Consider the following 25,843-nt stretch of genomic DNA (forward strand, 5'->3'; position numbering starts at 1 on the left):
TTATTATGTTAAGCTGAGCATAACTCTGCTTTTTGCATAAAGATATTTGGCCCAACAGTCATAGCTTTCCACAGTGCCTGTGTGCTCTACACCTGGGTTTGGAACTGTCCAATCTTGGAAGTATTGGTGGTTTCTGCCTTTGGGGATTGTACTCTGAAAGCGCAGTCGTGCCTGTTCATACCTAAGTCGGTCAGTTGGCAACATAGCTGGCTCTGGATGAGCAAAATGAACATGTAATAGGATAACTGGAAATGACAGGGATGTTTAATTTGGAGAAAGGTTAGATTTGGGTTAATTTACATATTAAAGCCTAATTGGTCACTTCTTTTTTTTATTTTTATTGAATTTATTGAGGTAAAACTGGTGAACAAAATTATACAGGTTTCAGGTGCACAATTCTACATCATCTGTACACTGTTGTGTGTTCTCCACCCCAAGTCACGTTCTCCACGTCCAAGTCACGTCATCATTTACAACCCCTTGACCCTCCTCCACCTTCCCCTTCTCCCTCCCCCGGTAATGACACTGCTGTCTGTGTCCATGAGCTTTTACTCTTTCACTCCCTCAACCCTCCCACCCCACGCCCAGCCCCTCAAACCACACTTTCATCCCTGTAGTTGTCAGCCTGCTGTCTGTTTTTAATTGGCTACTTCTGATCGTGGAATGAAAAAGTAATAAGTAATAGTTTTTGAATCTCTATGAAACACAGCAATGTTACAGGTACTTTATAAAATTTTTCTTATACTGTTTTATTTTTGTTAAAAATTGAATTTATTGGGATGACATTGGGTAATAAAATTATGTAGTTTTCAGGTGTTCAATTCTATAGGAGGGGGATCCCCCCAAAAAGCTGGAATTATGCTCTGGAGGGTGGCCCCTTATAGTCCAGGCTTTCCCCATTAAGTGAGTGTTCTAAGAACCTGTCTGCATCAGTGCACCAGCTGGCGTTGTGAGAGGACATGCTTGGCTCGGTGAATTTGTTTTGAAGACTCAGTGTGTTTGCCAGTTTCATGACAGGTGATTTACGAGCACACCTGCCCACATCGTGCCAAGTGTTTGGCAGTTTTTGACCAAAAACGTCATGACCCCCATGTCTCACCCTCCCTATTCACCTGGCTTGCTCCAAGTGACTTTTTTTGTTTCCCCGGTTGAAAGAAGTCTTCAAAGAGAAAAGTTTGTAAATGTGGAAGAGGTGAAACAAAAAAATGGCAGAAGCACTAAAAGGCATCAAAATTGGGGCATTCAAAAACTGTTTTGAGCAGTGGAAAAATGTCTCAATAGATAGGTGTACTGCATCAAATGGAGAGTGCTGTGAAGGTGACTGAAGTTTCAACATTTAAGAATGAATGCAATTTTTTATAAATAAATTCTAGTGTTTTGGGGTCCCTCCTCATAATACATCTGTATATTGTATTGTGTGTTCACCACCCTAGTCAAATCTCTCCTTTACCCTTGTCTCTTAACACTAACTTTTAAAGTAGATATTTTCACCTATTTTATAAATGAGGAAAGTGAAGCTCACAGGGATTAAGGAAGTTGCTCAAGATTACTTAGTTCTAAATGTTAATATGGAATTTGAACCTGTATATGGTTGATTGCAAGGTTTATTCTTTTTCCATTTAAACTGTACTGCCCATATTAAAATATTTCATAATGTATTTCATGTAATAAGATGAAAAAACTACATTTTTCTAAATTTTGTTTTTGTGGCTTGAGCAGAGGAAGAGTGATTCACGATAGAGGGGAGGGGATTAATGGAGCCCTAGGACTTGGTATTTCAGTAGAACAAAGGTGTTTTTATTTTTTCGTTTATTTTTAAAACAAATATTTGCCGTTGCTACTGCTACTATTGATGTTTTAGGACTTACTTTTAGGCTTCATTATTTTAAAGTTCATTCAATAGCTGCAGAGTGATTATTGACTATAAATATAGTCATAATTGGTACTCAGAGTTGACATTTTATTTCCCTTGCTGTAGAAACACACATTTAAGACACAATCTCTCTCATGTGTCTTGGGAATGGGAGGGATATATGAATAGCTAGTATCAACGCAGGTTCATAAGGACTATAATAGAGGTAATGAATGCATAGGGTTCTTGGATATCTTTCACATATCTGCTTCCAAATATAGCCCGTTGGGCAGGTGGGAGGTTTTATCCTGGTAGAGACTGACCGAATCTTGAAGGATAAGTAGAGAAGGAATTGAGGGTGGTATGGGAATAGGAAGGAAGCAGTGTGTAACTAATAATAGGAACTTGTATAATTTTCTTAAGAAAGACAAAAATTTCATTGTTGAAGAAATAATGGGGAAGAAAAAGGAAGATTAGCAGAGCAGGATTGCTGAATTTAAATGTCTTATTTCTCTAAATAAGGGAACAGAACTGTTTGTTGATCTAAGGAGAAAGGTGTTTGTCGTAAAGGCGACTATGTTTGGAGAATGTAATGCTAAATTTTACTGTTTTTAGGAGATTTGTCTTTTCATAGGTCAGTGTGTAAGAAAACACTGGATGTATGCATTAATAATGGTTACTCCTTTTTCCTCCTCCTCCAGAATGAAGGGAGCACTTTGATTGCCATGAGAAATGAAGTGCAGCAGAAGCTGTGCACAGCAGTGGACATTTTCATTCTGGAAGTAGATGAGTTACCTCTTAGCAAACGCTTGAAAGCACTGCAGGTTGGAGTTTAAAAAGATATTAAATATACGTTACATTACACATGAGATATACATATGTATCATTAGAGAGGCAAATATAGCATTTTCCTTGAGACTTCAGTTAGTACTGATGGCTGCAAACATTTTTCTTCTCTGTTGAATTTCCATTTCTTCTTAATGGAATTAGAATTTCATGTGAATGTATTTAACATGTTAATGTATTTATATGTGTCTGTCCTGCAAACAGGGTGACCTGGTCATGCTTGCAGAGCAGCACTCATGGGGGCACTAGCAGGCATGGGAGCCCCCGTTGCTCATTGCGTTCCAGCAGAACATCAAGTTAGGGAGATGGACCCTGACCCTTCACTTACAGGGTTTTTAACATCCATGCTCAGGGGCTGGAGTATGACAGCTGTGTGACGTGGCACCTCGCTTTCAGCCCTGTTCCAACATCTCAGCAAGGCCCATGATGTGTAGTGAATGTGTATGGCCGTTAATCATTCCACCTACACACATAATATTTCTCTCCACTTGTGCAGATATTTTTTAATGTCCTTTATTGATGCATAAAATTTTTCCCTAAAAGGCCTTGTGTTTTTTTTTAACTCCAGGATATTTCTACTTTTGGTTGTTTCTGTGAATATTATCTCATTTTCCATTTTCTAGTTATTTTTGATGGTTTATACGAATATTGATTTTTATATATTGATGTCTCTTTAGCAAACTCTGCTGAACTCTCTTTTGGTTCTCAGTTTTCTATTGATACTCTTTAAGCTCTGTATGTGGTTGTATCATTGGAAAACAACCCTCTTGTATTCCTTCTACCTTTCCTGTATCTTTGAACTTATGCTGCTTTGGTCAGTGTAGTTAGTACTGAGTTGAGTAGTAGCTATATTAGCTGGTCTCCTTGTCTTGTTTTGGACTGCAGGGAGTGAGCTTTCTAGAGAGCTGGAGAGAGGAATATTCAGGGACATCTGGGCACTGTGTCTTCCTGTTTGCCTGGATGAAGATGTCATTTTGGTGGTCCTGTGTGTGGTTCAGGAGCCACTGGAGCCCTGGCTGAAACATATTCTTATGTTGCATATGTAGTGTAAGTTCTTCCAGAATGGGGGAGTGCGCCTTGCCTGTGAAAGGCAGTGGTCTGCAGTGCTTTGCCCTGTGAGGGTTTATTTCTTCTCATGAACTGTCAATAAACATACATAAGGGTCTGCAATGAAGATCATTTTCAAAGCTCTTTTCTTTTTAAAGTTTGATCTTAAAAAGACTTTTCTTATATCTGGTTTGTCTTTCTACTGTTCCCTAGATCACAAGAATATTCCTTAAACTTCTCTTTGTTTTGCTGGGAAATAGTTTGATTTTTATTTATATTCAAGTGATTAAGAAATAGAACTTTAGTAATGAAAGTCAGCCAAAGAAATTAAATTTCATGATTTCTGATTTCCTCAGCATTTATTCAGACTTCTTTTGTGGCTTATAATACATGGTTGATGTTCTGCTTTTTAGTAAGTTCAAAAAGAAAGTATATTCTAGGTTTCCTTGGTTTCAGTACCTGACATATAGCTATTATTTTAAGCTTTCATCTTTTGTATTTTTGCTTAGTTTTTGGCCTGACCAGTTTATAATTTCTGGGATATTTTTGTTATATGTTGTAATTAATATATTATATTTTAATTCTTTAAATTCTTCAAAATATTTCAGTGCTGTATTGGTGAGTGCTAATGTATTCATGATTGTTATGTATTTTAAACAGTGTTTTCTTTTTAACTACTGTGTGACCTTATTTTTCCTTAAGGTGTTTTAGGATACAATTTTTTTTCCTTTTAAAATTTCTTTTTCCTGTCTTTTTGATTAATATTTGCTTTATATATTTTCCTCCCCTTCTTTTAAATGTCCCAGGCAGCATACTAATGGATTAATTTTTTTAAAAATCCAACCTATAAATCTGTCTCTTAATGGGTAACTTAATAGATTTGTATGTTTATAATTAGTCTTTTATTAGAACTTAATTCTGTGACCATGTTGGTTTCTTTTTAAAATTTTTGTTATTCTATTACAGTTGTCCCAATTTTTTTCCGTTCTGCCTTCCTCCACCCAGCCCCCCAACTCCCAGTCAGTCCCACACAGTTCGTTGTCCATTTGTCATTCATACATGTTCCATTGTGTGTTCTGTTTCTTGTGGGTTCTTTTTTCTTCCGTTCTGCCTCTGACCCCTAGTATCGCAGAACATTCTCAGGTGTCTGTAATGTGTCTTTCTTCTCTGTATCTCCATTCCAAAAACCAGCTAACCAGACAACCAAAGTTGTTGCCTAGGATTTTAGTCACAGATTGTTATGGATATTATATGTGTTCACTCAATTACATAACAAACTCTAGAGTTATTTTCTCATTCTTACTTCATGAGTTGTTGGATGTCTTTTGGTTTTTCTCTGTATTGGAGTATTTTGTTTGAGAGCTTTCAAAGAGCTCTTTGTATGGGTGGCTGAAGTTATTGTGTTCTCAGGTGTCTCAGGGTATCTTACTTAAAATGAGTTAGACAGTTGTGTGCATTGAAGACTTTAAACAGTTGTTGAGTTGGCTATAAAGTATAGGTCCAGAGGCCATTTTTTCTTTACAGTTATACTCCGTTGTCTTATTGTTTCCATAGTTGCTGATATCAGTCTGACTTTTGTTCTTCTGTGATCTTTTTTTGCTCCTTGAAGTTTAACATTTTCTCTTGACTTTGTTCCTTAATTGCACTCAAACATATTTAAATTTATATTTAATTAAGCTGAGTCAATTCAGTCTGAGATTTTTTTTAATTTTTTATTTTTTAATTGATTATACTGTTACAGTTGTTCTATTCCCCCCTTCATTCCCCTCCACCCTACCCCCCCATCCCCACCATTACCCCCCTTTAGTTTATGACCATGTGTCTCCAGTCCTTTAGATTCTATATTTCCCATGCTATTCTTGCCCCCCATCTATTTTCTTTCTACTGTCTATGCTACTTATTTTCTGTACCTTCTCCCCCCATCTCCTCCTCCCACTCCCCTGTTGCTAACCCTCCTTGAGATCTTCATTTCTATGTCTCCACTCCTGATCTAGCTGTCCTTTTAGTTTGCTTTGTTTTAGGTGTGGTTGTTAATAACTGTGAGTTTGTTGTCCTTTCACTGTTCATGTTTCTTTAACTTCTTTTTTCTTAGATAAGTCCCTTTAACATTTCATATAATAAGGGCTTGGTGATGATGAACTCCTTGAATTTGATCTTATCTGAGAAGCACCTTATCTGTCCTTCCATTCTAAATGAAAGTTTTGCTGGATAGAGCAATCTTGGTTGTAGGTGTTTGGATTTCATGACTTGGAATACCTCTTTCCAGCCCCTTCTTGCCTGTAAGGTCTCTTTTGAGAAATCTGCTGACAGTCTGATGGGGACTCCTTTGTAGGTGACTGTCCCCTTAGCTCTTGCTGCTTCTAGGATTCTCTCCTTCATTTTAATTTTGGCTAATGTAATTATGATGTGCCTTGGTGTGTTCCTTCTTGGGTCCAACTTCTTTGGAACTCTCTGAGCTTTGTGGATTTCCTGGAAGTCTATTTCCTTTGCCAAATTGGGGAAATTTTCCTTTATTATTTGTGCAAATAAGTTTTCCACTGGTGGCTGTGCCTTTCCCCTTTTTGGTACCCCTATAATTCGGATATTGGAGCGTTTAAAGATGTCCTGGAGGTTCCTAAGACTCTCCTCATTTCTTTGAATTCTTGCTTCTTGACTCTTTTCTGTTTGGCCATTATTTGCTTTCTTCTGGTCCACTCCATTGATTTGAGTCCCAGTTTCCTTTTCATCGCTATTGGTTTCCTGTGCAATTCCGTTCATTTCAATTAGTTTCGCCTTCATATGTTTCTCTAATTTGTGGCTATAATCAACCAGTTCTGTGAGGATCCTGATGACCAGTGTTTTAAACTGTGCGTCTGAGAGTTTTCTTATTTCTTCATCGCTTAGGTCTATGGGCTCAGGGACTCTGAGAATTTGCGACATTTTTGGTCTGTTCTGGCCCTTTAAGTGTGAGAAGCGGCGCCTTGGACTCCCAGGTCACTGGGTTGCGATGCTGTATGTGGGGGCGTGGTCAGAGGGGGGAAAATAGCGGCGCCCTCTACTGCCGCTTGGACGCTGGGCCCCAGTCCAACCGCCCACTCCCTCGCCTGTCCGCTCTGGCACAAATAGGCGACCCCAGTCAACACGCAGCACCGCTTCCCTGCTGTCTCCTCCGCGGTCGCTCGCCTGGTCACTCGCTGGGTCGCTCACTAGGTCCAACCCTGTGCCTGGATTCCGCTTCTGGATTCCGCCCCTGAGCCCGTCTGACTGAGTCCTCCTGTGCAATCCCGCTCCACCAGCCACTGGTTTCGCCCCTTACCGGTCAGGCTGCAGAATTTGTTGTTAACGGACTTCCGAAAAGTTCAATTTTCCGTGTTCTGGCTGTGTTTTGTGTTGCTAATATTTAGTTGTCCCTAAACTTGGTTGTGTGATAAGGTATGGCACATCCACCTATACCTCCATCTTGGCGGAAGTCACTCAGTCTGAGATTTTAATATTTTTCTTTAACTCTAGGAAATATTTGATAATGATTTAAGATGCTGTCTCCCATTTCCCCTCCCATCCCATTTGTTTTAATTTTTCTCATTCTGAGACTTCTGTTAGTGGATGCTTGAACTTCCATCTCCACATTTTAAATTATTTATTGATTTTTTTCTTTTGATCTCTTTCTTTGTCTTTTTGAAGGGACCCTTGACTTAACTATCTAGCTCACTAACTGGTTCTGTAGCTGATCCCTTCTGCTATTTAGCCAGTCCACTGCATTCTTTATCTCAAACATTATTTCTTTTATGCCATATAACTTCAGTTGGTTATTATTTATAACTACTTGGTTTTGCTTTATGTTTCCAAGATTCCTTCTTTTTGTTGAGAATATTTGTTATGCATATTTTGAGTTAATGCTATTATCTGGGTCACTGATTTTGCTTCCTTTTTATAAGGTGGCTTAGTTTGTTATATTTCTTTCAGAGTGTTTATACTAGTTACAACTTTCTTCTTTCCCTGTACTGCCCCTCAGGGGCTCACGTCCCTCCCCTTGGAGAGCTATAAGCTGTATTAGTCCTGTGCTACTGTGTGGGTAAGGGACAGTGTGGTAGAGCAGCCCAGGGAAGGGTGAGAGCTTGCACCAAAGCTGCAAAGACTTCAGGTGGGTTTAGGAATAGGGTGGAGTTGTTGCTCAGCTTCTAGGGTTGAGGTCTGGGCTCTGCTTTCTGTTGGCTTCTCTTCTACATGATCTTACTCTTCAGCGAGCCTCCCAGTTCCTCTGCTTGGGCCATGGCTCTTTTCCAGGGGCTGCCCTGAGGTGTAAATGCTGTCAGGCATTCAGAGGAAAAGGAATGAAAGAGAATGCTTAGGGATAGGACACCTCTTCTATACTGGTTGTCCCTTGTCTGGGTTCCCGCACTGTGCTAGTGTAATAAACCTACTGCCTCTTGCTTGTATGGCTGCTTTCCTGCCATTGTAGGGGATATTGGGGGGGGGCATCTGAAGAAAGTTCTCCTTTCCCATAAGTGGGACAGGCCGTCTCCCACTTTGACTGTTCATTTTGTGTTAAACTATCCCCTGCCTTTCCAAGGGTTTCTCAGAGTTTTGTGATAAAAAATTTGGAATCAAGTTTCCCTCTTGTATCTGTGACATTTCTAGCATTTAATTCCTTGAAAGATCCAGTAGGTTCTCTTGTCTCTTCCAGTCTTTCAAAAATGCTTATAAGTACATATATATGTTTAGTGTTTTCTCTTGATTGCAGTTATTTGTATATTTTGATGTGTAGCTTATTTTTATTAAGCAGTAGGACGTAGAAACGTCCATGTCAGGATGGAACAGTAGTGATTCTGATTTGAAGTCAGAGAAGAAAGGGGCCTTTCTACTTAATTAAAGACCTAAAAATAGAAAGCTTTCTATTTGTATGTAACCTTAATTCACTTAATAAACTTTTACAATTAGAGTCCAAATAAATCAGCTTTTAGGTGGTCTTATGTTTTTATGCCTGTCTAATTATTCTGTCTTATTTATAAGATTCTCAGGAATTCAGCATACTACCTTTCTGTCTCTCAGGTTCTAATACAGTGCTTGAATCCTAGGAGGAAGTTAATAAACTTTAATAAACAGAAATCTGTCTCTTCAGGATTTGTCAACCTCTTTAGAAGCAGTCTATGGGCAGGCAAATGAAGGGACAAACTCGGAAGAAATACTGAAAAGGTTTCACGACTGGAAGTGTGAGAAAAGAGAGGAGTTCACCAGCGTCAGACGCGAGACAGAGGCTTCTCTGTGCCGCCTGGTGGAATGGTTCCAGGGCGCCTTGAAGGTAGGGGAGCTCTTGCCAGGAGCATAAACCAGGGATTAAAACAAGGTTTTTTTTTTTTTCCCCCAAACATAATTTACCTCTTTTCTGAGAGAGAATAGGGAGGAGGAAGAGTGAGAAGGAGAATGGATGTGGATGAGAAGGTGTGTGCGGGGATGGAGGAACGAGGGGTTTGCGTGTTGGTGGCCTCCGAGTGGGACACGCAGGAAACCAACTCCAGCCAGACAGTAGGGGTGAGGTGGCACCACTGGGGCTTAGTGGAAGCCATGTATATTGTGCAGCTGTAGTACAAAGAAAAGGGTATGTAAAAATACATCTGCTTTAGAGGATAGTAGAGTGTTCCTCTTTTTTTGTTTTCTTTTTTAGCAAGACATGTTTTAACATCAGTTGGCTAACTAGTCATGCTTAAAATGACTAGTTATTTTATTTTCTAGTTATTTCCTTTTTTTATTCATGCTTAAAATCAGTTGGCACTAGTCATGCCAACTAAGTTAGTTGGCATTGTTTAAGTCTTTTGAGTTTTAGACATCTTAAATATCTTAAAGATATCTAAAATAAATGGAGAATATTAGTTTCAGTTGATATTGGAGATTAGAAAAGATGTTTTGTGTATCATTCTTTTTAGTTATTGTTCATTATTATACAAAGCAGCATGTAATTTTTCAAAAGGGGTGGAGCATATGAGTCTGTATAATGTACTCGAACTCTAATTAAATTTTAATCAAGTTTTGTTATTGATTCTCTGTTATTTTGTTTGCTTTACAACTTTCTTAGCAAGGGTCAGGACACCCATGGGATCATTTATTTTATCTGTTTGAATGACTTCCAAATACAAATTTGTAGCTTTGTTTTTTGGGAAAAAATCTACTTTCCATTTTCTGTGTTATAACTTGGGCCCCTGATTTTATTCTGTTTAGCACCTTATTATAAAGTTTATTTCCTGATAGAAAATACCTTGTTTTCCTAATGAAATGGAACCATTTGGATTTAGTCTTTAATCTCCAGATTCCTAAATACTAGTAAGTCATTAGTAAATACCAGGTATAATCATATTCCTTCCTTGTTCAAGAGATAACATTGCCTGCCTAACACCTTTTAGATTTAAGCTTGCCACCTGAGCATTTAAGGTTCTTCACCAGTTTTTACTCTGACTGCTTCTTTTACTATTTCCCCAAAACATCTTGGTCCGCCCACCCTCCCTCCCTCCCTCCCTTCCTCTTACTTACACTTACTTACTTACTTACTTAGAGACAGGGGAAGCAAGGGAGAGAGAGGAAGAGAAACATCAATGTATGGTTGCCTCTCATGTGCTCCATACTGGGGACCTGGCCCGCAACCCAGACATGTGCCTGGACTGGAAATTGAACCAGCGACCCTTTGGTTCACAGGCCAGTGCTTCATCCACTGAGCCACACCAGCCAAGGTTGTTTTTTCTTTTTTTCCCCATATTTTTCCTGTGTATTGTTTTCTCGGCTCTATTAACCACTAACTACAGTTAAAAAAACTGCTTTTTTGGGGGGACGGGTGTGTGATGAGTCTGCACCCTTTTTTTCCTGGTGCATAACATATATGAGGGTAGTACTTTGTCATTCTTATGTATCCTTGTTTTCCCCACATTGCTCAGTGCAGAGGCTAATGCTCTGCTCCAGTTATAAGGACACAATACTCAGTGAAATGATTAAATGAGATACTTCATGCTTTTATTTTTACAAATGAGGCTTTTGATCTATCTGTGGAAGATTCACTCACTTCTGAAGACACAATTGATAATATTGATGAAATCCTAGAGAAGACTGAATCAAGTGTCTGCAAAGAGCTGGAGATATCTCTGATTGTGAGTATTGATGTTTGTTACTGCTTCCTTTGAAGCGATATGGTTTCTGTTGCTAGTTAGCATCAAGACTGGTTTTAGCTTTTTTTCTTAGGGGCTTATTTGAAATAGTAGCACTGTCAAGTTCTAATCCAAATACAAAGCAAAACCTCATTCTTTCACAGGGTGGTATTTTCATTTAATGGAACATTTCACATAAGAAAAAAGAGAAAATCTAATGTTTAATTCTAGGGAAGCTGTTGTTAATCTAAGTGTATCAGCTTTCTGTATCATTTGATTCTTTAGTTCATTATACCCAGTGATTGTAAGAAAAGACTCCTAGCATTTGTGAAGATTTGAAATAGAATCTGCGAGAATTTTGGAAGCAGATACACAAGGTTGATTAGTAGCTTCATTTCTCTATTGTGTATATTTTCTGTTGCTATGTCAAGTGAAAAATTAGTGTAGCTCTTCGAAAGAGTATTTTGTAATGTTAATATTGCTTACTGAGACTCTGTTTTCAGTTTTTCAGCTGCTTAGTAAAGTCTCATGGTAATGTCCTTCATTTTACCTTTTCTGATTTTATTGAGGTGGTATTAAAAAATATATACCATTATTGTATTCCTTTATTACCAATTAGTCCTTATGTAGATGGTTTTGTCAGAGTTGATTTTTATTATTTTTTTTATCCTCCCCTAAGGACATACTCATTGATTTTTAATTTAATTAATTAATTAAGAGGGGAAGGTAGGGGAGAGAAAGAGAGGGAGAGAAACATCGATTGGTTGCCTCTCACATGTGCCTGGACTGGGAAGCAAACCTGCAAACCAGGCCTGTGCCCTGGCTGGGTATTGAACCTGTGACCTTTTGGTGTATGGGATGATGCTCCAACCAACTGAGCCATAGTGGCCCGGGCTGTCAGACTTGATTTTAAAAGTGATAGTTTATAGATGATTTCTAAAAATAAGTTGAAGTGTTTATGTTCTGCGTGTGCATTGTTTAGTTCCCACTTTAGCGCTGTGGCATCGCAGTCTCCTCCACTCCAGACAGTCCTGCGAATAATAGTGTGATGGGAGTAAACTTCCCACGGGAACGTCTTTGACATTGGTCTTCCTTCTGTCCAGAAGGAGATTTGTGTGTAAGACATAGTTTTAAATGGATATAGAAATTTATTAAAGGCATTCTTGTCTATAATTCCATGTGTATGATTTCATTTAGGAGCAAGGTGATGCAGACAAGGAGATTATTTTAAATACATATAGTCAAGTGCTACAAAGGATCCACTCAGAGGAAAGGCTCATTGCCACAGTACAGTCCAAGTACAAGAACAGTATTGAGGTTGGATTGTTCTTTGTTTTGTCTTATATACTGATGCTTTATATTTTTTATACTTAAACTTTTCCCGAGTAGTTTAATACTCAGTGTGTAGGTAAATTACTTATTGTTGCTAGCAAAGCACCATACCATTGTTAGCTGGTATATGAGGGCAGACCCCTCAAAATGGAATTTATTTATAAAATGTGTATTCTTACATGTTGAAACTTCAGTCACCTTGAAAGCACTCTCCGTTTGATGTAATACACCTATTGAGACTTTTCCACTGCTCAGAAGTTTTTGAACGTGTCAGTTTTGATGCCTTTTAGTGCTTTTGCTATTTTTGTTTCACCTCTTCCACATCAATAAATGTTTTTCTTTGATGACTTTTTTCATCTGGGGAAATGAGAAAAAAAGTCTCTTGGAGCAAGTTGGGTGAATAGGGAGGATAGGACATGGGAGTCATGCCATTTTTGGTTAAAAACTGTTGACTACTGAACACTCAGTGCTATGTGGGCAGGTGTGCTTGTAAATCACCCATCATGCAACAGGCAAACACTCTGAAAGAGTCTTCAAAAAAAATTCACTGAAGCTGAATGCAGCCTCTTACAACAATGGCAGCTGGTACACTGATACAGATGGGTTCCTAGAACACTCATGTAGTGGGGGAAGCCTGTATTACAAGCTACCCACTTTCTAGAAGATAATTCTGTGTTTTTTGGGGGGCTGGGGTTCCTTTTTGTATAATTAAATTCACCCAGCAGCTTTCTGACATTTCTCAGCCTTGATAGAATTTAAGAGGTTTAAGGCTGGGCCTTGCTCTGGATTTGGTTTGGCTTAAGGAAATGTGACTGGTTTGATCTTCTATTGAGACCACCAAACTTTTCCCATATTAGCAATAATGCTGTTTTGCTTTCTTATCATTCATGTGTTCACTGGAGTAGCACTCTTAATTTAGAATTTTTCTTTTGCCTTCTCAACTTGGCTCACTGATGCAAGATGCCTAGCTTCTAGCTTATCTCAGATTTCAATAGTTCTTCACTAAGCTGGATCATTTCTGGCTTTTAAGTGAGAGATGTGACTCTTCCTTTCACTCGAACACTCAGAGGCCATTGTGGGCTTGTTAACTGGCCTGATTTCATTATTGTTGTGTCCCAAGAAATAGGGAGGTCCAAGGAGAAGGAGAGAGATGGGGGAATGGCTGGTTGGTGGAGCAGTGAGAACATACACAACATTTATTGGTTACGTTTGCTGTCTTGTCTGGGTGTGGTTTGTGGCTCCTTCAAAACAATCACAGTGGTAATGTCAAAGATCACTGATCACAGATCACCATAACAAATGTAATAATAATGAAGAAGTTTGAAAATGCGTGAGAATTACCAAAATGTGACACAAAGATGTGGAATGAGCAAATGCTCTTGGAAAAATGGTGCTGATAGGCTTGCTTGATGCAGGGTTGCCACCTCCTCCGGTTTGTAACAAACGCAGTAACTGTGAAATGTGGCGAGGTGATAGGCAGTAAAACGCTGTGTGTCTGTGATTCCTTTTTGTATGGTACCTTATGTGTGTGTGTATGTACATTATATAATTTCGTAAGCTGTTTTGAAAATGTTTTCTTTGTTTAATGGTGTATTATGAGCATTTTCCGATGTAAGAAATTTTGAGTGACTAAACCATCATCCCTCGTGTAGATGTATGTTATTTAACCTTAGAGGTTACTGTATTAGACATTAAGGTTACTTCCAATTTTTTTTACCGTTTTAATATGTATATAATCTTTGTACATAATTTTATATGTCTGTTTTCTCAGATTCCTTAAAAATTAATTATTAAGTCAAAAGGAAGAAACATTTTTAAAACTTGATTCTTATTATCAAATTACTTTGAGAAAGGTAATTTTCACATCCTCACTAGAAATTCCAATTTGCATCCTCTCTAGCAGAGTATGGCTTACTGTATGTATCACCTTGAGATATTTTTTACCTTTGCTACTTTGTTTATTGGAACAGATAGTCTTCTAAATAGCAATATGAATAATTAAGAAATTGAGTGGTAGAATTATCTTGTTGAAAATTTTAGACTTTCTTATTTCAACCTGAATTCACCAAATACTAGTTGAATCTTAATAGATAAATAATAAATGGTTAATAAGTGACTGTGTTGTCTGTTTTGAAAATGTAATAACTCTTTCTCTTACTCAGTTCAAGAAGCAGATTATCGAATGTTTAAATAAGACCCCCAATCTGGATCACTTGTTATCCATTAAAAAGACACTGAAAAGCTTAAAAGCTCGACTGAGATGGAAATTGGTTGAAAAGAATAATTTGGAAGAAGTAAGCAAACAGTTGATTCGTAATGTCTTTGTGTACCTCACTTCACTAGGACTCTGCTTCGTAAAAGTAATACGTGGATGCACCCTTTAAAATAGAATCATTGTTCATATTTTGTTTTATATATTTTATCTTTTTTGTTTTGTGTATGTAAATAAAATTATTACATTAATATTGTAAACATTTTCCCATGCCATTAAATGTTCTTTAAAAACAGTTTACATGGCTGCCCCAGCTTTCAGTAAACATAAATATTTCTGAGTACTTTGAAAAAGTTTTTTCATTTTACGCTGTTACATAACGTTTATTATAATACAAGCCTACTACATACCCTACTATGTACCCTACAGGTGAGAGAGTATTTACCCAAAGGTAGAATTTTGTTATAAAGTATTTTTAAAATCATGACATCTTTTGTTCACTTCTTTTTAATGGCTGGACATACTATTTCTTGTAAATATTTTATGTTGTTTTTATATGATAACAGAACTAGAACAATTAGGACATTCTAATCTGCAATAACTTCCTTTGTTAGGCTTGAAACTTTGTGAAGTTTAGGGATTCTTAGTGTTCCCTTGAGAATTCAATTTACGTACAAAAGGGAATTTATATTATGTCTTAATCCAACTTGAATTAGCTCTGTTTCTCTTTGGAGCACTTCGGTAGAACTTAACATAGTGATTTAAGATTTTCCATTTTTATTGTATTCTGGGCTGTGGGGAGTGGTGCCTTTTTTAGTTTATTTTTTTAAACTTTTGGATAAATACATTTAACTTTGAAAACATGTACTTTTAAAGGTGGCTTCTTTATTATACCTGGAGTCTTTGTGAGTTCTACATTATCTTTCTTCCAGCATACATGCCACTCTTTCATTTTTTAAAAACAAAATCTCTTGTAGAAAACAGTTCCAAGGAATGTAATTGTACTCTGGTTTTTCTTCTTGACTTTTACTTTGTGATGGCAGTTGGTCATCTTCCTTGTAGATAAATTCTACAGCAAATTAAGAGATGAGAGAAATCTATGTAATTGATTTTATGTCTTTATTTTTTATAATTCCTCATTGTAGGTTTTAGAAAGTGTTAGAATAAGCTAATAATATTAATTCAACAAATGTCAGGAGAGTTTATTAGGTGCTAGGTACAGAAGGATATATAGAAATCAGAGTGATTTGCTGTAAGAGTTGAATCAGTTCTTACTAGGAAGACTTATTTTCAGGCTACTTCAACAAGCATATAAGGTCACTTATTTTCTTTCTGATTAAAGTCTGATGACCTTGAGGAATCTGAAATTGAGAAAATAAAACAAGAAATAACTCAATTGCGCAATAGTGTCTTTCAGGAAATTTATCGTGAGCAGAAGGAATATGTAAGTATTTGATTCTTTGAAGTTTTGAATTAGGATGTACTAGAAATTGAATTATATATCCATTTTACGAAGTGGACCATAATCACAAGGATAGAGATTACATTGGCATAGTTATGTTGGCATTGTAATGTTTATGTAAAGTTAGAAATTAATTTCTGATGACAAAATAATTCATAACTATTGTATCAAATGTAGAAAATACACAAAATTATAAAGAAGAAAAATCATGTGTAGTAGTAGTAATCACTTAATTTTTGACATTAACTTCTCTTTTGTCTTTTTCTGCTTATTTTTATAAGCATCAAGATCATAGCATAAACACTTTGTACACTGCTTATATTTGGTTTAACAGGAGGCCTGAAGAGTTTCTCCTTTATTAAAATTTATATGAATACCATTTTGGCATAATGCTGCCGTGACAGCGTTAATAGGGCAGCATAAATCAAAACACCTGGTTTTGGGGAGCAGTTGCATCTCTTAAGTCTCCAATGTACCTCTAATTTTTGTGACCTTGAGAGAGTTAGTCAGCATGTTTTCTCTTTAAAATGGAAGCAGTATTGTATTTTATGTTTCAGGGTGTTATCTGAAAGAGGTATTGGATTGGCCAAAAAGTTCATTTGTTTTTTTCTGTAAGATGGCTATAGTAGCACTTAATTGTCTATAACTTCATTCAAAATTATTTTGTTAAATTGTTTTGTGACAGCTGTCATAGCAGCATACATTTAAAAATAAACTTATCAAAACTGGTGAGTTTTTTAATTTTTAATTTTTTAAGATTTTATTTATTTTTAGAGAGAGGGGAAAGGAAGAAGAGAGGGAGAGACATCAATGTGTGGTTGCCTCTCCCATACCCCCTACTGGGGACTTGGCCTGCAACCCAGGCATGTGCCCTGACTGGGAATCAAACTGCTGACCCTTTGGTTTGAAGGCCAGCACTCAATCCACTGAGCCACAGCAAAACTGGGGAATTTTTGTGTAGCCATTTTAATACTGAAGTTGGAAGAAAGTTATACAACATTTTCAGCTTATTATACTTTATTATTTCAAGAAAGGTAAAAGCACAACTGAAACACACACAAAAAGATTTGTGTAATATATGGAGAAGGTGCTGTGCCTGATTGAACGTGTCAAAAATGGTTTGCCAGGTTTCATGCTGGAGATGTGTTGCTGGGCAATGCTCCACAGTCAGGTAGACCAGTCGAAGCTGATAACAATCAAATGGAGACATTAATTGAGAACAGTCAGCATTCTACCACACAAGAAATAGCTGAAATACTCAAAATATCAAAGTTAATAAAGTTATTGGAAAAAATGAAAAATGTGTTTTATTTTATGGGAAAAACAATATGGCTTTTTAGCCAAGCCAGTAAGTTAAGAATGGTGCTTTGAAAAATAAAAATACTATGAAAATAGTAGATGTTTTAAGGTTATGTTTTACTTAGCAAAATCATAGGACTGTGTACTTCATTATTCACCTGGAATAAAGTAGCTATCTTCCAGTGACTTGAGAAATGTCTAGAAGTTTCACTTAAGAAATGTGATAAATGACTTTCTAAGGATCCTCAATTTCCACATTTGCTTCCAAGTGGCTTTTATAGAGCTACATATTTTTTTATTTTGAGGCTTTTATGTGTTTTTCCTCCCAAATGAAATAGTCATTTTAAACATGTCACTGGATTCTTTTTGAGAATAATGACAATTTCACAATTTAAATTGGTGTAGCATCACACTTTTTCATTTTAGCTTTGAAGAGAGTGCAGAATTTAACCTTAGGCAATATTTTGTGGGAAAAAAAGATTTTGTGCCTATATATGTACACCAAGCCTAAAATTGGTAATTAAGTTTTTCTTCTGTTAGTTAGATGATAATTTAGATCTAAGATGACTCTTGGTTTTTGTTTGCTACTTATTTTTGTAGTAGACATCAAAATCAGTATATATCTTAGGTCATATATTTTATTAGATTATACATCTCCTTAGGTAGATAATAAGGGAGATACTGGTATGTTATTTTTCCTGAAGACCAACATGTCACAATTGAATATATATATTTTTTAAATGTAGGAGAAGCTGAATAGCTTGGCACAGAAATGGTTCCCTGAGCTGCCTCTGCTTTACCCTGAAATAGGATTGCACAAGTACATGGTGAGCTTTCTTTATCCTGACATTACTGCTCTGCAAAGAGTGTTAAAAACACTCTTTATCACAGATGATAATGTGTATCAGTGTTAAATTGACAATATCCTTGCTGTAAAAATGTTTCTGATGAATAGTTTCTGGGCATTATTAGACATTTTCTCAAAGCTGTCTTTAATGCTGGCATACTGTATTTAAATTTTTGTATTTGCATATTTTCTTTTGTTTTCTCCCCCTCATGCCCATTTGCTTATTTGCATTACAGATGTTTGATTTTTTGAAATAGTAAGCAGTTTTAGCTGCTGTTCCATGAGTTAGAATAAAAGCAGGACACTGCTAGTCGTGAGGAATGTATGCAGAGTGTACCTTTTATGTTAAAGCAGATTGGAAAAAATTGTAGAGAAGTGGGTTAAGGGAGAGAGGTTGTTGTGGGTCTCGAGGCAGGCAGGATTCAAAGCCTGGGAGACCCTGGTATCAAGACAGAAGGGCAGTGTGGAGCAGGATTGGTAAACGCTGGCTGCCAGGGCAGAATCTCCTAGCTCTGTGTTTTCTGTTGCCTGATGGGGTAGGGGTGGGGGTAGATACAATACTTATTCTTTAAGATTGAGATTAATTCCATTATAATACCTTAAATATGGGACAGAAAGGGATATTCATGTAGACCTGTGAACTCATAAATGTGAAGATTAAAGTCCCTAGACCTGTTAAAGAAATTACTGTAAAATCTTTTCAGACTAGACTTTAAAAAGTCTAGGATTTAGTCCTTGCAGTTATTTAACTACCTTAGAGACATCTCATGTAGGATGGGTCAGTGAATATGTGGTGCCATATAGGACTTGAAAAGTAATTTAAAGAAATATGCTGGCCTGTTATTGTGGGAGATTTTGAAAGGTTTGAATCATGGCTTATAGATGTCTTTAATGATTTTAAGATATTTAACTGTGATGTACACTTAGGAAACCCCTGTGAATCAGTTATAGGTTGTGGATGACTTATTTGTATTAACACTTTAAAGGAAAAAACCCAAAACAAATCGTACAACCCCTGTTACTAAAACTACACCACAGTTAAACTTAGCTTGATCTAAATAGTTGATATTCAGGTTTTTATGGAAAAAATTATTTCTCTTTAAATGTAGCCGAAATGTTTAGTAGAATTAAAATATTTGAAAGCCATTTTCACTCTTGAGGATTCCACTTCAAATAGATGCAAAAGTATTAGAATTACTTCAGAGTAGTCATAATTTTTAGACTTCTTATTCCCATTCTAAAGCCTTCTTTTTATTATCGTTTTAGTATTTTTAGGAAACATAAGAAGTTTCACAGGTAAACATCAGGGTTCCTTGGAAGCATGTCTGGTTAATCCCAGTCATCTTCGGAGTCTGTTCTAGAACTGTAGTGGCAATTGAATGTATGATGATAACACTTTGGGTTGTAGTTCAAGAGCTAGGAACCAGAAAAAAATATGAAACTTTAAATATTTTTATTATATTGGCTTCTGTAGTAGGTCGATTATGTCCAATTCAGCTAATACAAAGTAAACTAGTTATGCTGATGATTTAAAAGTGCTGGAATTGTTTGGATTCTTACTGTAACAAAAACTTGTGCCTAGAACTCTGGTGGTCTTTTTACAATGAGCTTGGAGCGGGATCTTCTTGATGCTGAGCCCATGAAAGAACTTAGCAGCAAGCGTCCTTTGGTATGTTCTGAGGTTAATGGGCAGATGATTCTTTTAAAGGTAAGTTTAAGTTCTTCTGACTATGGGAGACTCATATGTTAAGGGCAGTGGTAGTATTACTTTTTTGGCAAGTAAAAACCCACTGTTTGTTTTCTAAATTATATTAGTTGACTAGCTTGATGATTACTGACAGAACTAATTTTGAATTTAAAGCTTCCCTAAGTAATATATGTTCTTTAATAGGATGCACTTTTTTTCTTTTTCAGTAGAATTTATCTTACTACATTCTATCCAGTAAACTTTTATAATTCTTGTTTTTCTTACATTTCTGTTTGAAATTTTACTTTTTTTTGCCAACTCAGTCTTCTGTTCTTTGATTTCTTCTTTTCATTGATCTGGGAAACTGTCATCATCATCACAGGGTAATTAACTTAGCCTTGGTGGCTTTGCATCATGGAGTGTATATTAAGCCACAGGTAGAATTGTTCTTTCCTTTCTAAATTATAGCATTCAAAGCAGATAGAAAAGGTATTTATGAAGTTTTAAAATAAAATTAGATTTAATTTAACTTGCATAAAAATCATCATGTTTAAGTTGGAACGATGTATTACTAGAGTGGGTTTTTTTTGTCTTGGAATCACCAGTGCTCTTTTTCTGGTGCAAGGGCTATTCTGTGGATGTTGACACGGAAGCCAGGGTGATTCAGAGAGCAGCTGCCTATCACAGAGCTTGCAGAAAAGCCAAAGAAGAGTCTGGGTTACTGCCATTGATATTCCTATTTCTGTGTAAGGTAAAGTTTGTATGCTAATCTTTTGCAGAAAACATTTCATTAAAACAAATTTCAGCTTCAATTTATAGAGGCAGTTTATTTCTTTTAAAATAACAGTTATCTTGTATAATCATTGTATACTTAAAATATATTGAAGAATTTCTTACTTTGGGTCTCATTCTTTCTTTTGCTTCTTAGTCTGATCCTATGGCTTATTTGATGGTCCCGTATTATCCTAGGGCAAGCCTAGGTGCTATTCAAGCCAGTATGCCTCTAACTTCAGAGGTAAGTTTGAAAAAAAACTATTTCCATGGATATATTGAGGGAGAAAATAACACCTACTATTTATTAAGGGCATACTACATACTTTATACTATGTAAAATTTTAACTTTTATAACTCTGTTTGTCATATCAGCCCTATGATATGAGTTATCCCATTAAACCCAGATGAGAAAAATGAGGCTCACAGAGATTAAATGACTTGCGTAGGGTCCCTTAGCCAGTGGCGGAGTTGGGACTTGATACCAAAAGACCCAGTTTCATCATAAATTTGAATTAGTTAATACCAGTAAAGGACAGCCTGATTTTTCCTACCCAGAAGCATTATTTCAATCTCTTTTTTTCCTAGATGCTTCATATGGTCATTATTTGTAATCTAAGTCTTCTTAGAGATTGATATCTTTAAATTATGTATTTGTTTTTATGCATTTTATATATATAGAGAGAGAGAGGGGGGGAGGAGTGTCACTAGTTACATAACCAGGGCTTCCTGCCTTAATTCTTTCTCTATGCTGTGTTCCTATTCTCATGAAAGGTTCATTTGGAGGAAGCTTTACTCACTTCTGGAAAACTCTTTTAATTAGGAAAGGTTCATGTATTAAAGTGATTTGCCTACTACTTGACTTCTTTTGTGTGCACTTGTCTGTAGGAAGCCTTGAAGGTCATGAAGGGGGTTGCCCAGGGCTTGTACACGTTGCACAAGGCCGACATAGTTCATGGAGCGCTTCATCAGAACAACGTGTTTGCTTTAAACCGCGAGCAAGGGATTGTTGGAGACTTTGACTTCACCAAGTCTGTGGTAAAGTGTCATGATTTTACAAGAGGGTTCTAGATGTCATTTAATATTATTAGGCAGTATTGCAGCGCTTGTACATGATATGGTAATTTGTTATAACATCTCCTTCAGTTCAAGGTGTGTCATGTAGTGTAAGCAATTCACTGGCCTCAGCTGGGTGCTAGAATAGGAGTTCTAAATTTTAGCATTGTGTCTTTAGATCATTAGCCTTAAAAGCAAGCTGACATTGTAGTGAATAGCATTGACAGCATCAATCATTATTTTATCATCATCAAGATACATTTATTTGCTAGGAAATACACAGGGAGAGCTAGGTGGCTGTTTCCTGCTTGCCCTTCTGTTCGTGTCCTCCCTCCCAACAGAGTATGTTTCGATACATACACTTCATGATTTTTTGATTAATGGGAATTTTTAGAAACTTGGGAACCTTGGACTTTTTAATTTAGTTTAAGTGCTGGTTCAACTACATTGGCTGTTAATTTGGTGCCTTTTTATCTCAGAACAGGCAGTTTGTAGAAATAGCAAGTATCAGACAATTAAAGGGCATATTGTGATCTTTCTTTTTGTTTGAATGGGCAGTTTCAAGTATACATGGTCATGAAGGAGCAGTTCTCTCTTTAAAGATCACAGCTTTATTGAGATATAATTCACATATCATAATGTGTATAATTTAGTAGTAGTTTTTAATGTATTCACAGAGTTGTACATTATCACCACTATTTAATTCCAGATGATTTTTATCTCCCCCAAAAGAAACCCCGTACTAGTTTGCAGTTACCTCCTATTTCTTCCTCTACTCAAGTCATTTGAAAACCACTAATCCACTTTTTTTGCTGTATGGATTTGCCTATTCCGAACATTTCCTATGAACGGAATCAAACAATATGTGGCCTTTTGTGATTTTGGTTTATTTCACTTAGCATAATGTCTTCAGTGTTTATCTATGTTGTAGCATACATCTGAACATCATTTTTGATTTACTCCTCACTCGAGGCTGCATTTATTGATTTTAATGAGAGAGAAGTGGTGAGGAGAGGGAGAGAGAAACAAACATAGATGGATTGCCTCTGATATGTGCTTTGACTGAGGACTGAACCCACAACCTAGGTATGTGCCTTGACTGGGAATCAAACTTGCGACCTTTTGGTGCTGGGATGATGCTCCAACCAATTGAGCCACACTGGACAGGGCTGAACATCATTCTTAAAAACTGCCCAAATATTTCATTGTATGGATATACCATATTTTGTTTTCATTTTTCAGTTCATGGATATTTGGGTGGGTTCTACTTTTTGATTATTATAAGTAATGCTGCTATGAATATTAGTGTACAAGTTTTTGTGTGGATATATGTTTTCCTTTCTCTTGGGACTAGAGTTGTTGGGTTATGTGTAACTCTTGTTTTACTGTTTTAAGGAATCAAACTGTTTTCCAAAGTGGCTACATCCTTTTGCATGCTCACATGAGCATTTTACTTTCTCTACATCCTTGCAAACGTTTTATTGTCTGAGCAAGTCCCTTTTTAAAAAAATCTCACCCAAGGATATGTTTATTGATTTTAGAGAGTGAGGTAGGGATAGGGGAGGGGGGAGAGAGAGAAATATTGATTGAGAGAGACATTGATTGCACACTCCCCTACTGGAGATTGAGCCCGTAACTCAGGTATGTGCCCTGACTGGGAATTGAACCCCTAACCTTTTGGTGCACGGAACAGTGCTTCAACAAACTGAGTCACCCAGCCAGGACAAAAGTTCCCTTTTGATTGTGTGAGTCATAATGCTTTACCCTTTGGTCACTTGCAAGTCATAGGGTAATGCCTGCCACCTGTGAATGTGTAGTCTCGATGGTTTCCATATGGTAGCTCTGAAAGATTTTTAAAATGCAAAAGTAAAACTATAATGAAATGCTGGATTATGATGAAGGATTAAGACAAAGCAGATTTGCTGGGCTGTTTATTTTATCATATTAATTTATCTGAAAATTAAGATAGTGTCTTAAGAAAAGTAACTAAATTATGAGTTTTAAAAAGTTCTCACCTCTGGAGGGAGGTGTGGAGGGCTGAGATGGTGGGGAGCGGTGGGGGGAAAAGGCAGAAAACTATACTTGAACAACAATACAAAAGTGTTAAAAATAAAATAAAATAAAATAATTTTAAAAAGTACTCATCTCTTAGGGACCCTGGTTAATTTATATATATATTTTTAAAATATTTATTTATTTATCTTTAGAGGGGAAGGAGAAGGGGTGAGAAACATCAATGTATGGTTGCCTCTAGTGCTTCCCCTGCTGGGAACTGCCCTGCAGGGAACTGGCCTGCAACCCAGGCATGTGCCCTGACCGGGAACCAAACCGAGATCCTCTGGTTCGGAGGCCTGCGCTTAATCCACTGAGCTACACCAGCCAGGGCGGTTAATTTATATTTTGAGTATACTGTCTGCACAACTGTAGACATCATGGTTACTCCGAAAAACGATTCTTCCCCTTTTATACTGATTCATCGACTGTATTATTACCAAAACCTTGTGTTAATCTTTATTTAAAATGATTTACTGTGAAATATTGATTAAGTTCACCTTTTGCTTCATTTTCCACACCAATCTCAGATTGAAGTACAGGGTCCAGCAGAAGTAAGGCCTGCTTGAGCGTGGTGGTAGGGTAATAATATGGGTGCAATGATTTATAGTTTTAATTGAACGTTTCACCTGCAGTGTCATATGGTGTGCTTGAGTGTGATATTGTTATGGTGCAGAATTACATGCTTATGATTTTGTAATAAAAGGTTTTGTAATAAAAACGGGGCATTATTTGTGCCAGACTTTGTATTTAAATAGGAAGAGAAATTTGATAAGTAGACTGGTTAAGATCATTGTTTTTCAGACTTTAAATTGCATATGCGTCACCCTGGGACCTTGTTAAAATGCAAGTTTTTACTCAGCATTGCTGGGGTGGATGTTCTTCTGCATCTTTGACAAGCTCCTGGGTGATGCTCTAGCTACTGGTCTTTGGACCACCACCCTCCGAGAAGCAAGGGTAAAGAGCAGGAGGAGAAGAGATAATTCACTGTGATACGTGCTAGGTAGTTATTGTGTTGCCTTTAACTTTGCCGTAACTCTGTAGGTAGATGTTATTTCCATTTTACAAATTAATTTAGGCTCAAAGAGGTGAAAGCTTGAGGTCACACAGCAGACAAGTGGGAGGGAAGAGTCACAGTTGAGACCTGCCTGAGTCCAGGCTTCATGCCCCTCTTGTTAGATGCTCCTTGGCCCATTGGGAATGGTGTGCTCAGAAAACGGTCAGGGAGGAAGGAAGATTGCTTTGTAGGCCTTCTGTTTCTTAAAAAGCTCTTCAGAATTTTCCAGAATTAGAAGATAGCAGTTTCCTTACCCTTATAAATTTAAAAAAGTACCAAGTGTTTAAACAGTTAATGGTTCTTACTTTTGAATCTATTTGAGTCTACAATGTGAAATGTAACCAATGTCTCACTGTTAATTTTATGAAACTGGTTTTAGGAGCAATTTATAATAGCAGAAGTTAAGTAAAAATACTTGATAGCAAAAGAGAATGGAGTATTTTAAATAAATTTGGGTTTTTTTTTGGTGTGTTGATTAAACGTAGAGTGCTTCACCCAAAGCCACCCCAACTGTGTTTCCTCTCAGATATTTACCCGTTGTTTTGTAGAGTCAGCGATCCTCAGTGAACGTGATGCTTGGTGACTTGAGTTTGATGTCACCCGAGGTGAAAATGGGAAAGCCTGCTTCTCCGAGTTCTGACTTATATGCGTACGGCTGCATTTTATTGTGGGTATGTTATTTTTATTGAAATAGGGCAGTTATTTATATATATGTGTACACATTTCAATATATAAAGTGATTTTCCTCAACATAAAAAGCAGTGATTGATTTTTAGAAGTTGGTTTCTTCCTTTTAAAAAAGTTTTATGATAAACTGTTGACATACTTCCTATCACCTGTTAATGTACTCTCTACAAATTGGCTTGTTATACATGTACATACCATATTCTTGTCTTAGGTTTATTAAAAGTCAAAATTAACAGTGAAGATGATTTTGTCCTATGTTATCGGGAAGCACTTTGTCCAGATAATGTGGAAAATAAATTTTAAGTGAGCCTTGAGTAAATGTTCCTGATTTCAGTGTAAACCGGACAGCTACAAGGGGGGAACCTCAGAAAACCCCTGGAATTTATTTATAATATATTGTGTATTTTTCTTATATCTCGAAACTTCAGTCACCTGCTGAAAATACTCTCCATCTGATGCAATATACCTATTGAGATGTTTTTCCACTACTCAAAATAGTTTTTGAACTCTTCAATTTTGATAGCTTTTAA

General features: G+C 36.8%; 1 protein-coding gene across 1 annotated transcript in view; it reads left to right on the forward strand.

Moving 5' to 3' along the window:
* The window catches only part of STK31 (serine/threonine kinase 31), a 67,950-nt gene that overhangs the window by 23,535 nt on the left and 18,572 nt on the right, over positions 1-25,843 (forward strand). Inside the window, exons 11-22 of the mRNA XM_053663636.1 lie at positions 2,554-2,676; positions 8,844-9,023; positions 10,738-10,854; positions 12,049-12,168; positions 14,346-14,477; positions 15,738-15,839; positions 17,903-17,983; positions 19,586-19,711; positions 20,316-20,441; positions 20,619-20,705; positions 21,350-21,499; positions 25,175-25,297. Of these exons, the coding sequence (XP_053519611.1) occupies positions 2,554-2,676; positions 8,844-9,023; positions 10,738-10,854; positions 12,049-12,168; positions 14,346-14,477; positions 15,738-15,839; positions 17,903-17,983; positions 19,586-19,711; positions 20,316-20,441; positions 20,619-20,705; positions 21,350-21,499; positions 25,175-25,297 (1,467 nt within the window). The remainder of the gene's footprint in view (positions 1-2,553; positions 2,677-8,843; positions 9,024-10,737; positions 10,855-12,048; positions 12,169-14,345; positions 14,478-15,737; positions 15,840-17,902; positions 17,984-19,585; positions 19,712-20,315; positions 20,442-20,618; positions 20,706-21,349; positions 21,500-25,174; positions 25,298-25,843) is intronic.

The sequence above is a fragment of the Artibeus jamaicensis genome, unplaced genomic scaffold, assembly GCF_021234435.1.
Source record: "Artibeus jamaicensis isolate MK-2021 breed Jamaican fruit bat unplaced genomic scaffold, CSHL_Jam_final contig_3230, whole genome shotgun sequence".
In the NCBI taxonomy this organism is placed as follows: domain Eukaryota; kingdom Metazoa; phylum Chordata; class Mammalia; order Chiroptera; family Phyllostomidae; genus Artibeus; species Artibeus jamaicensis.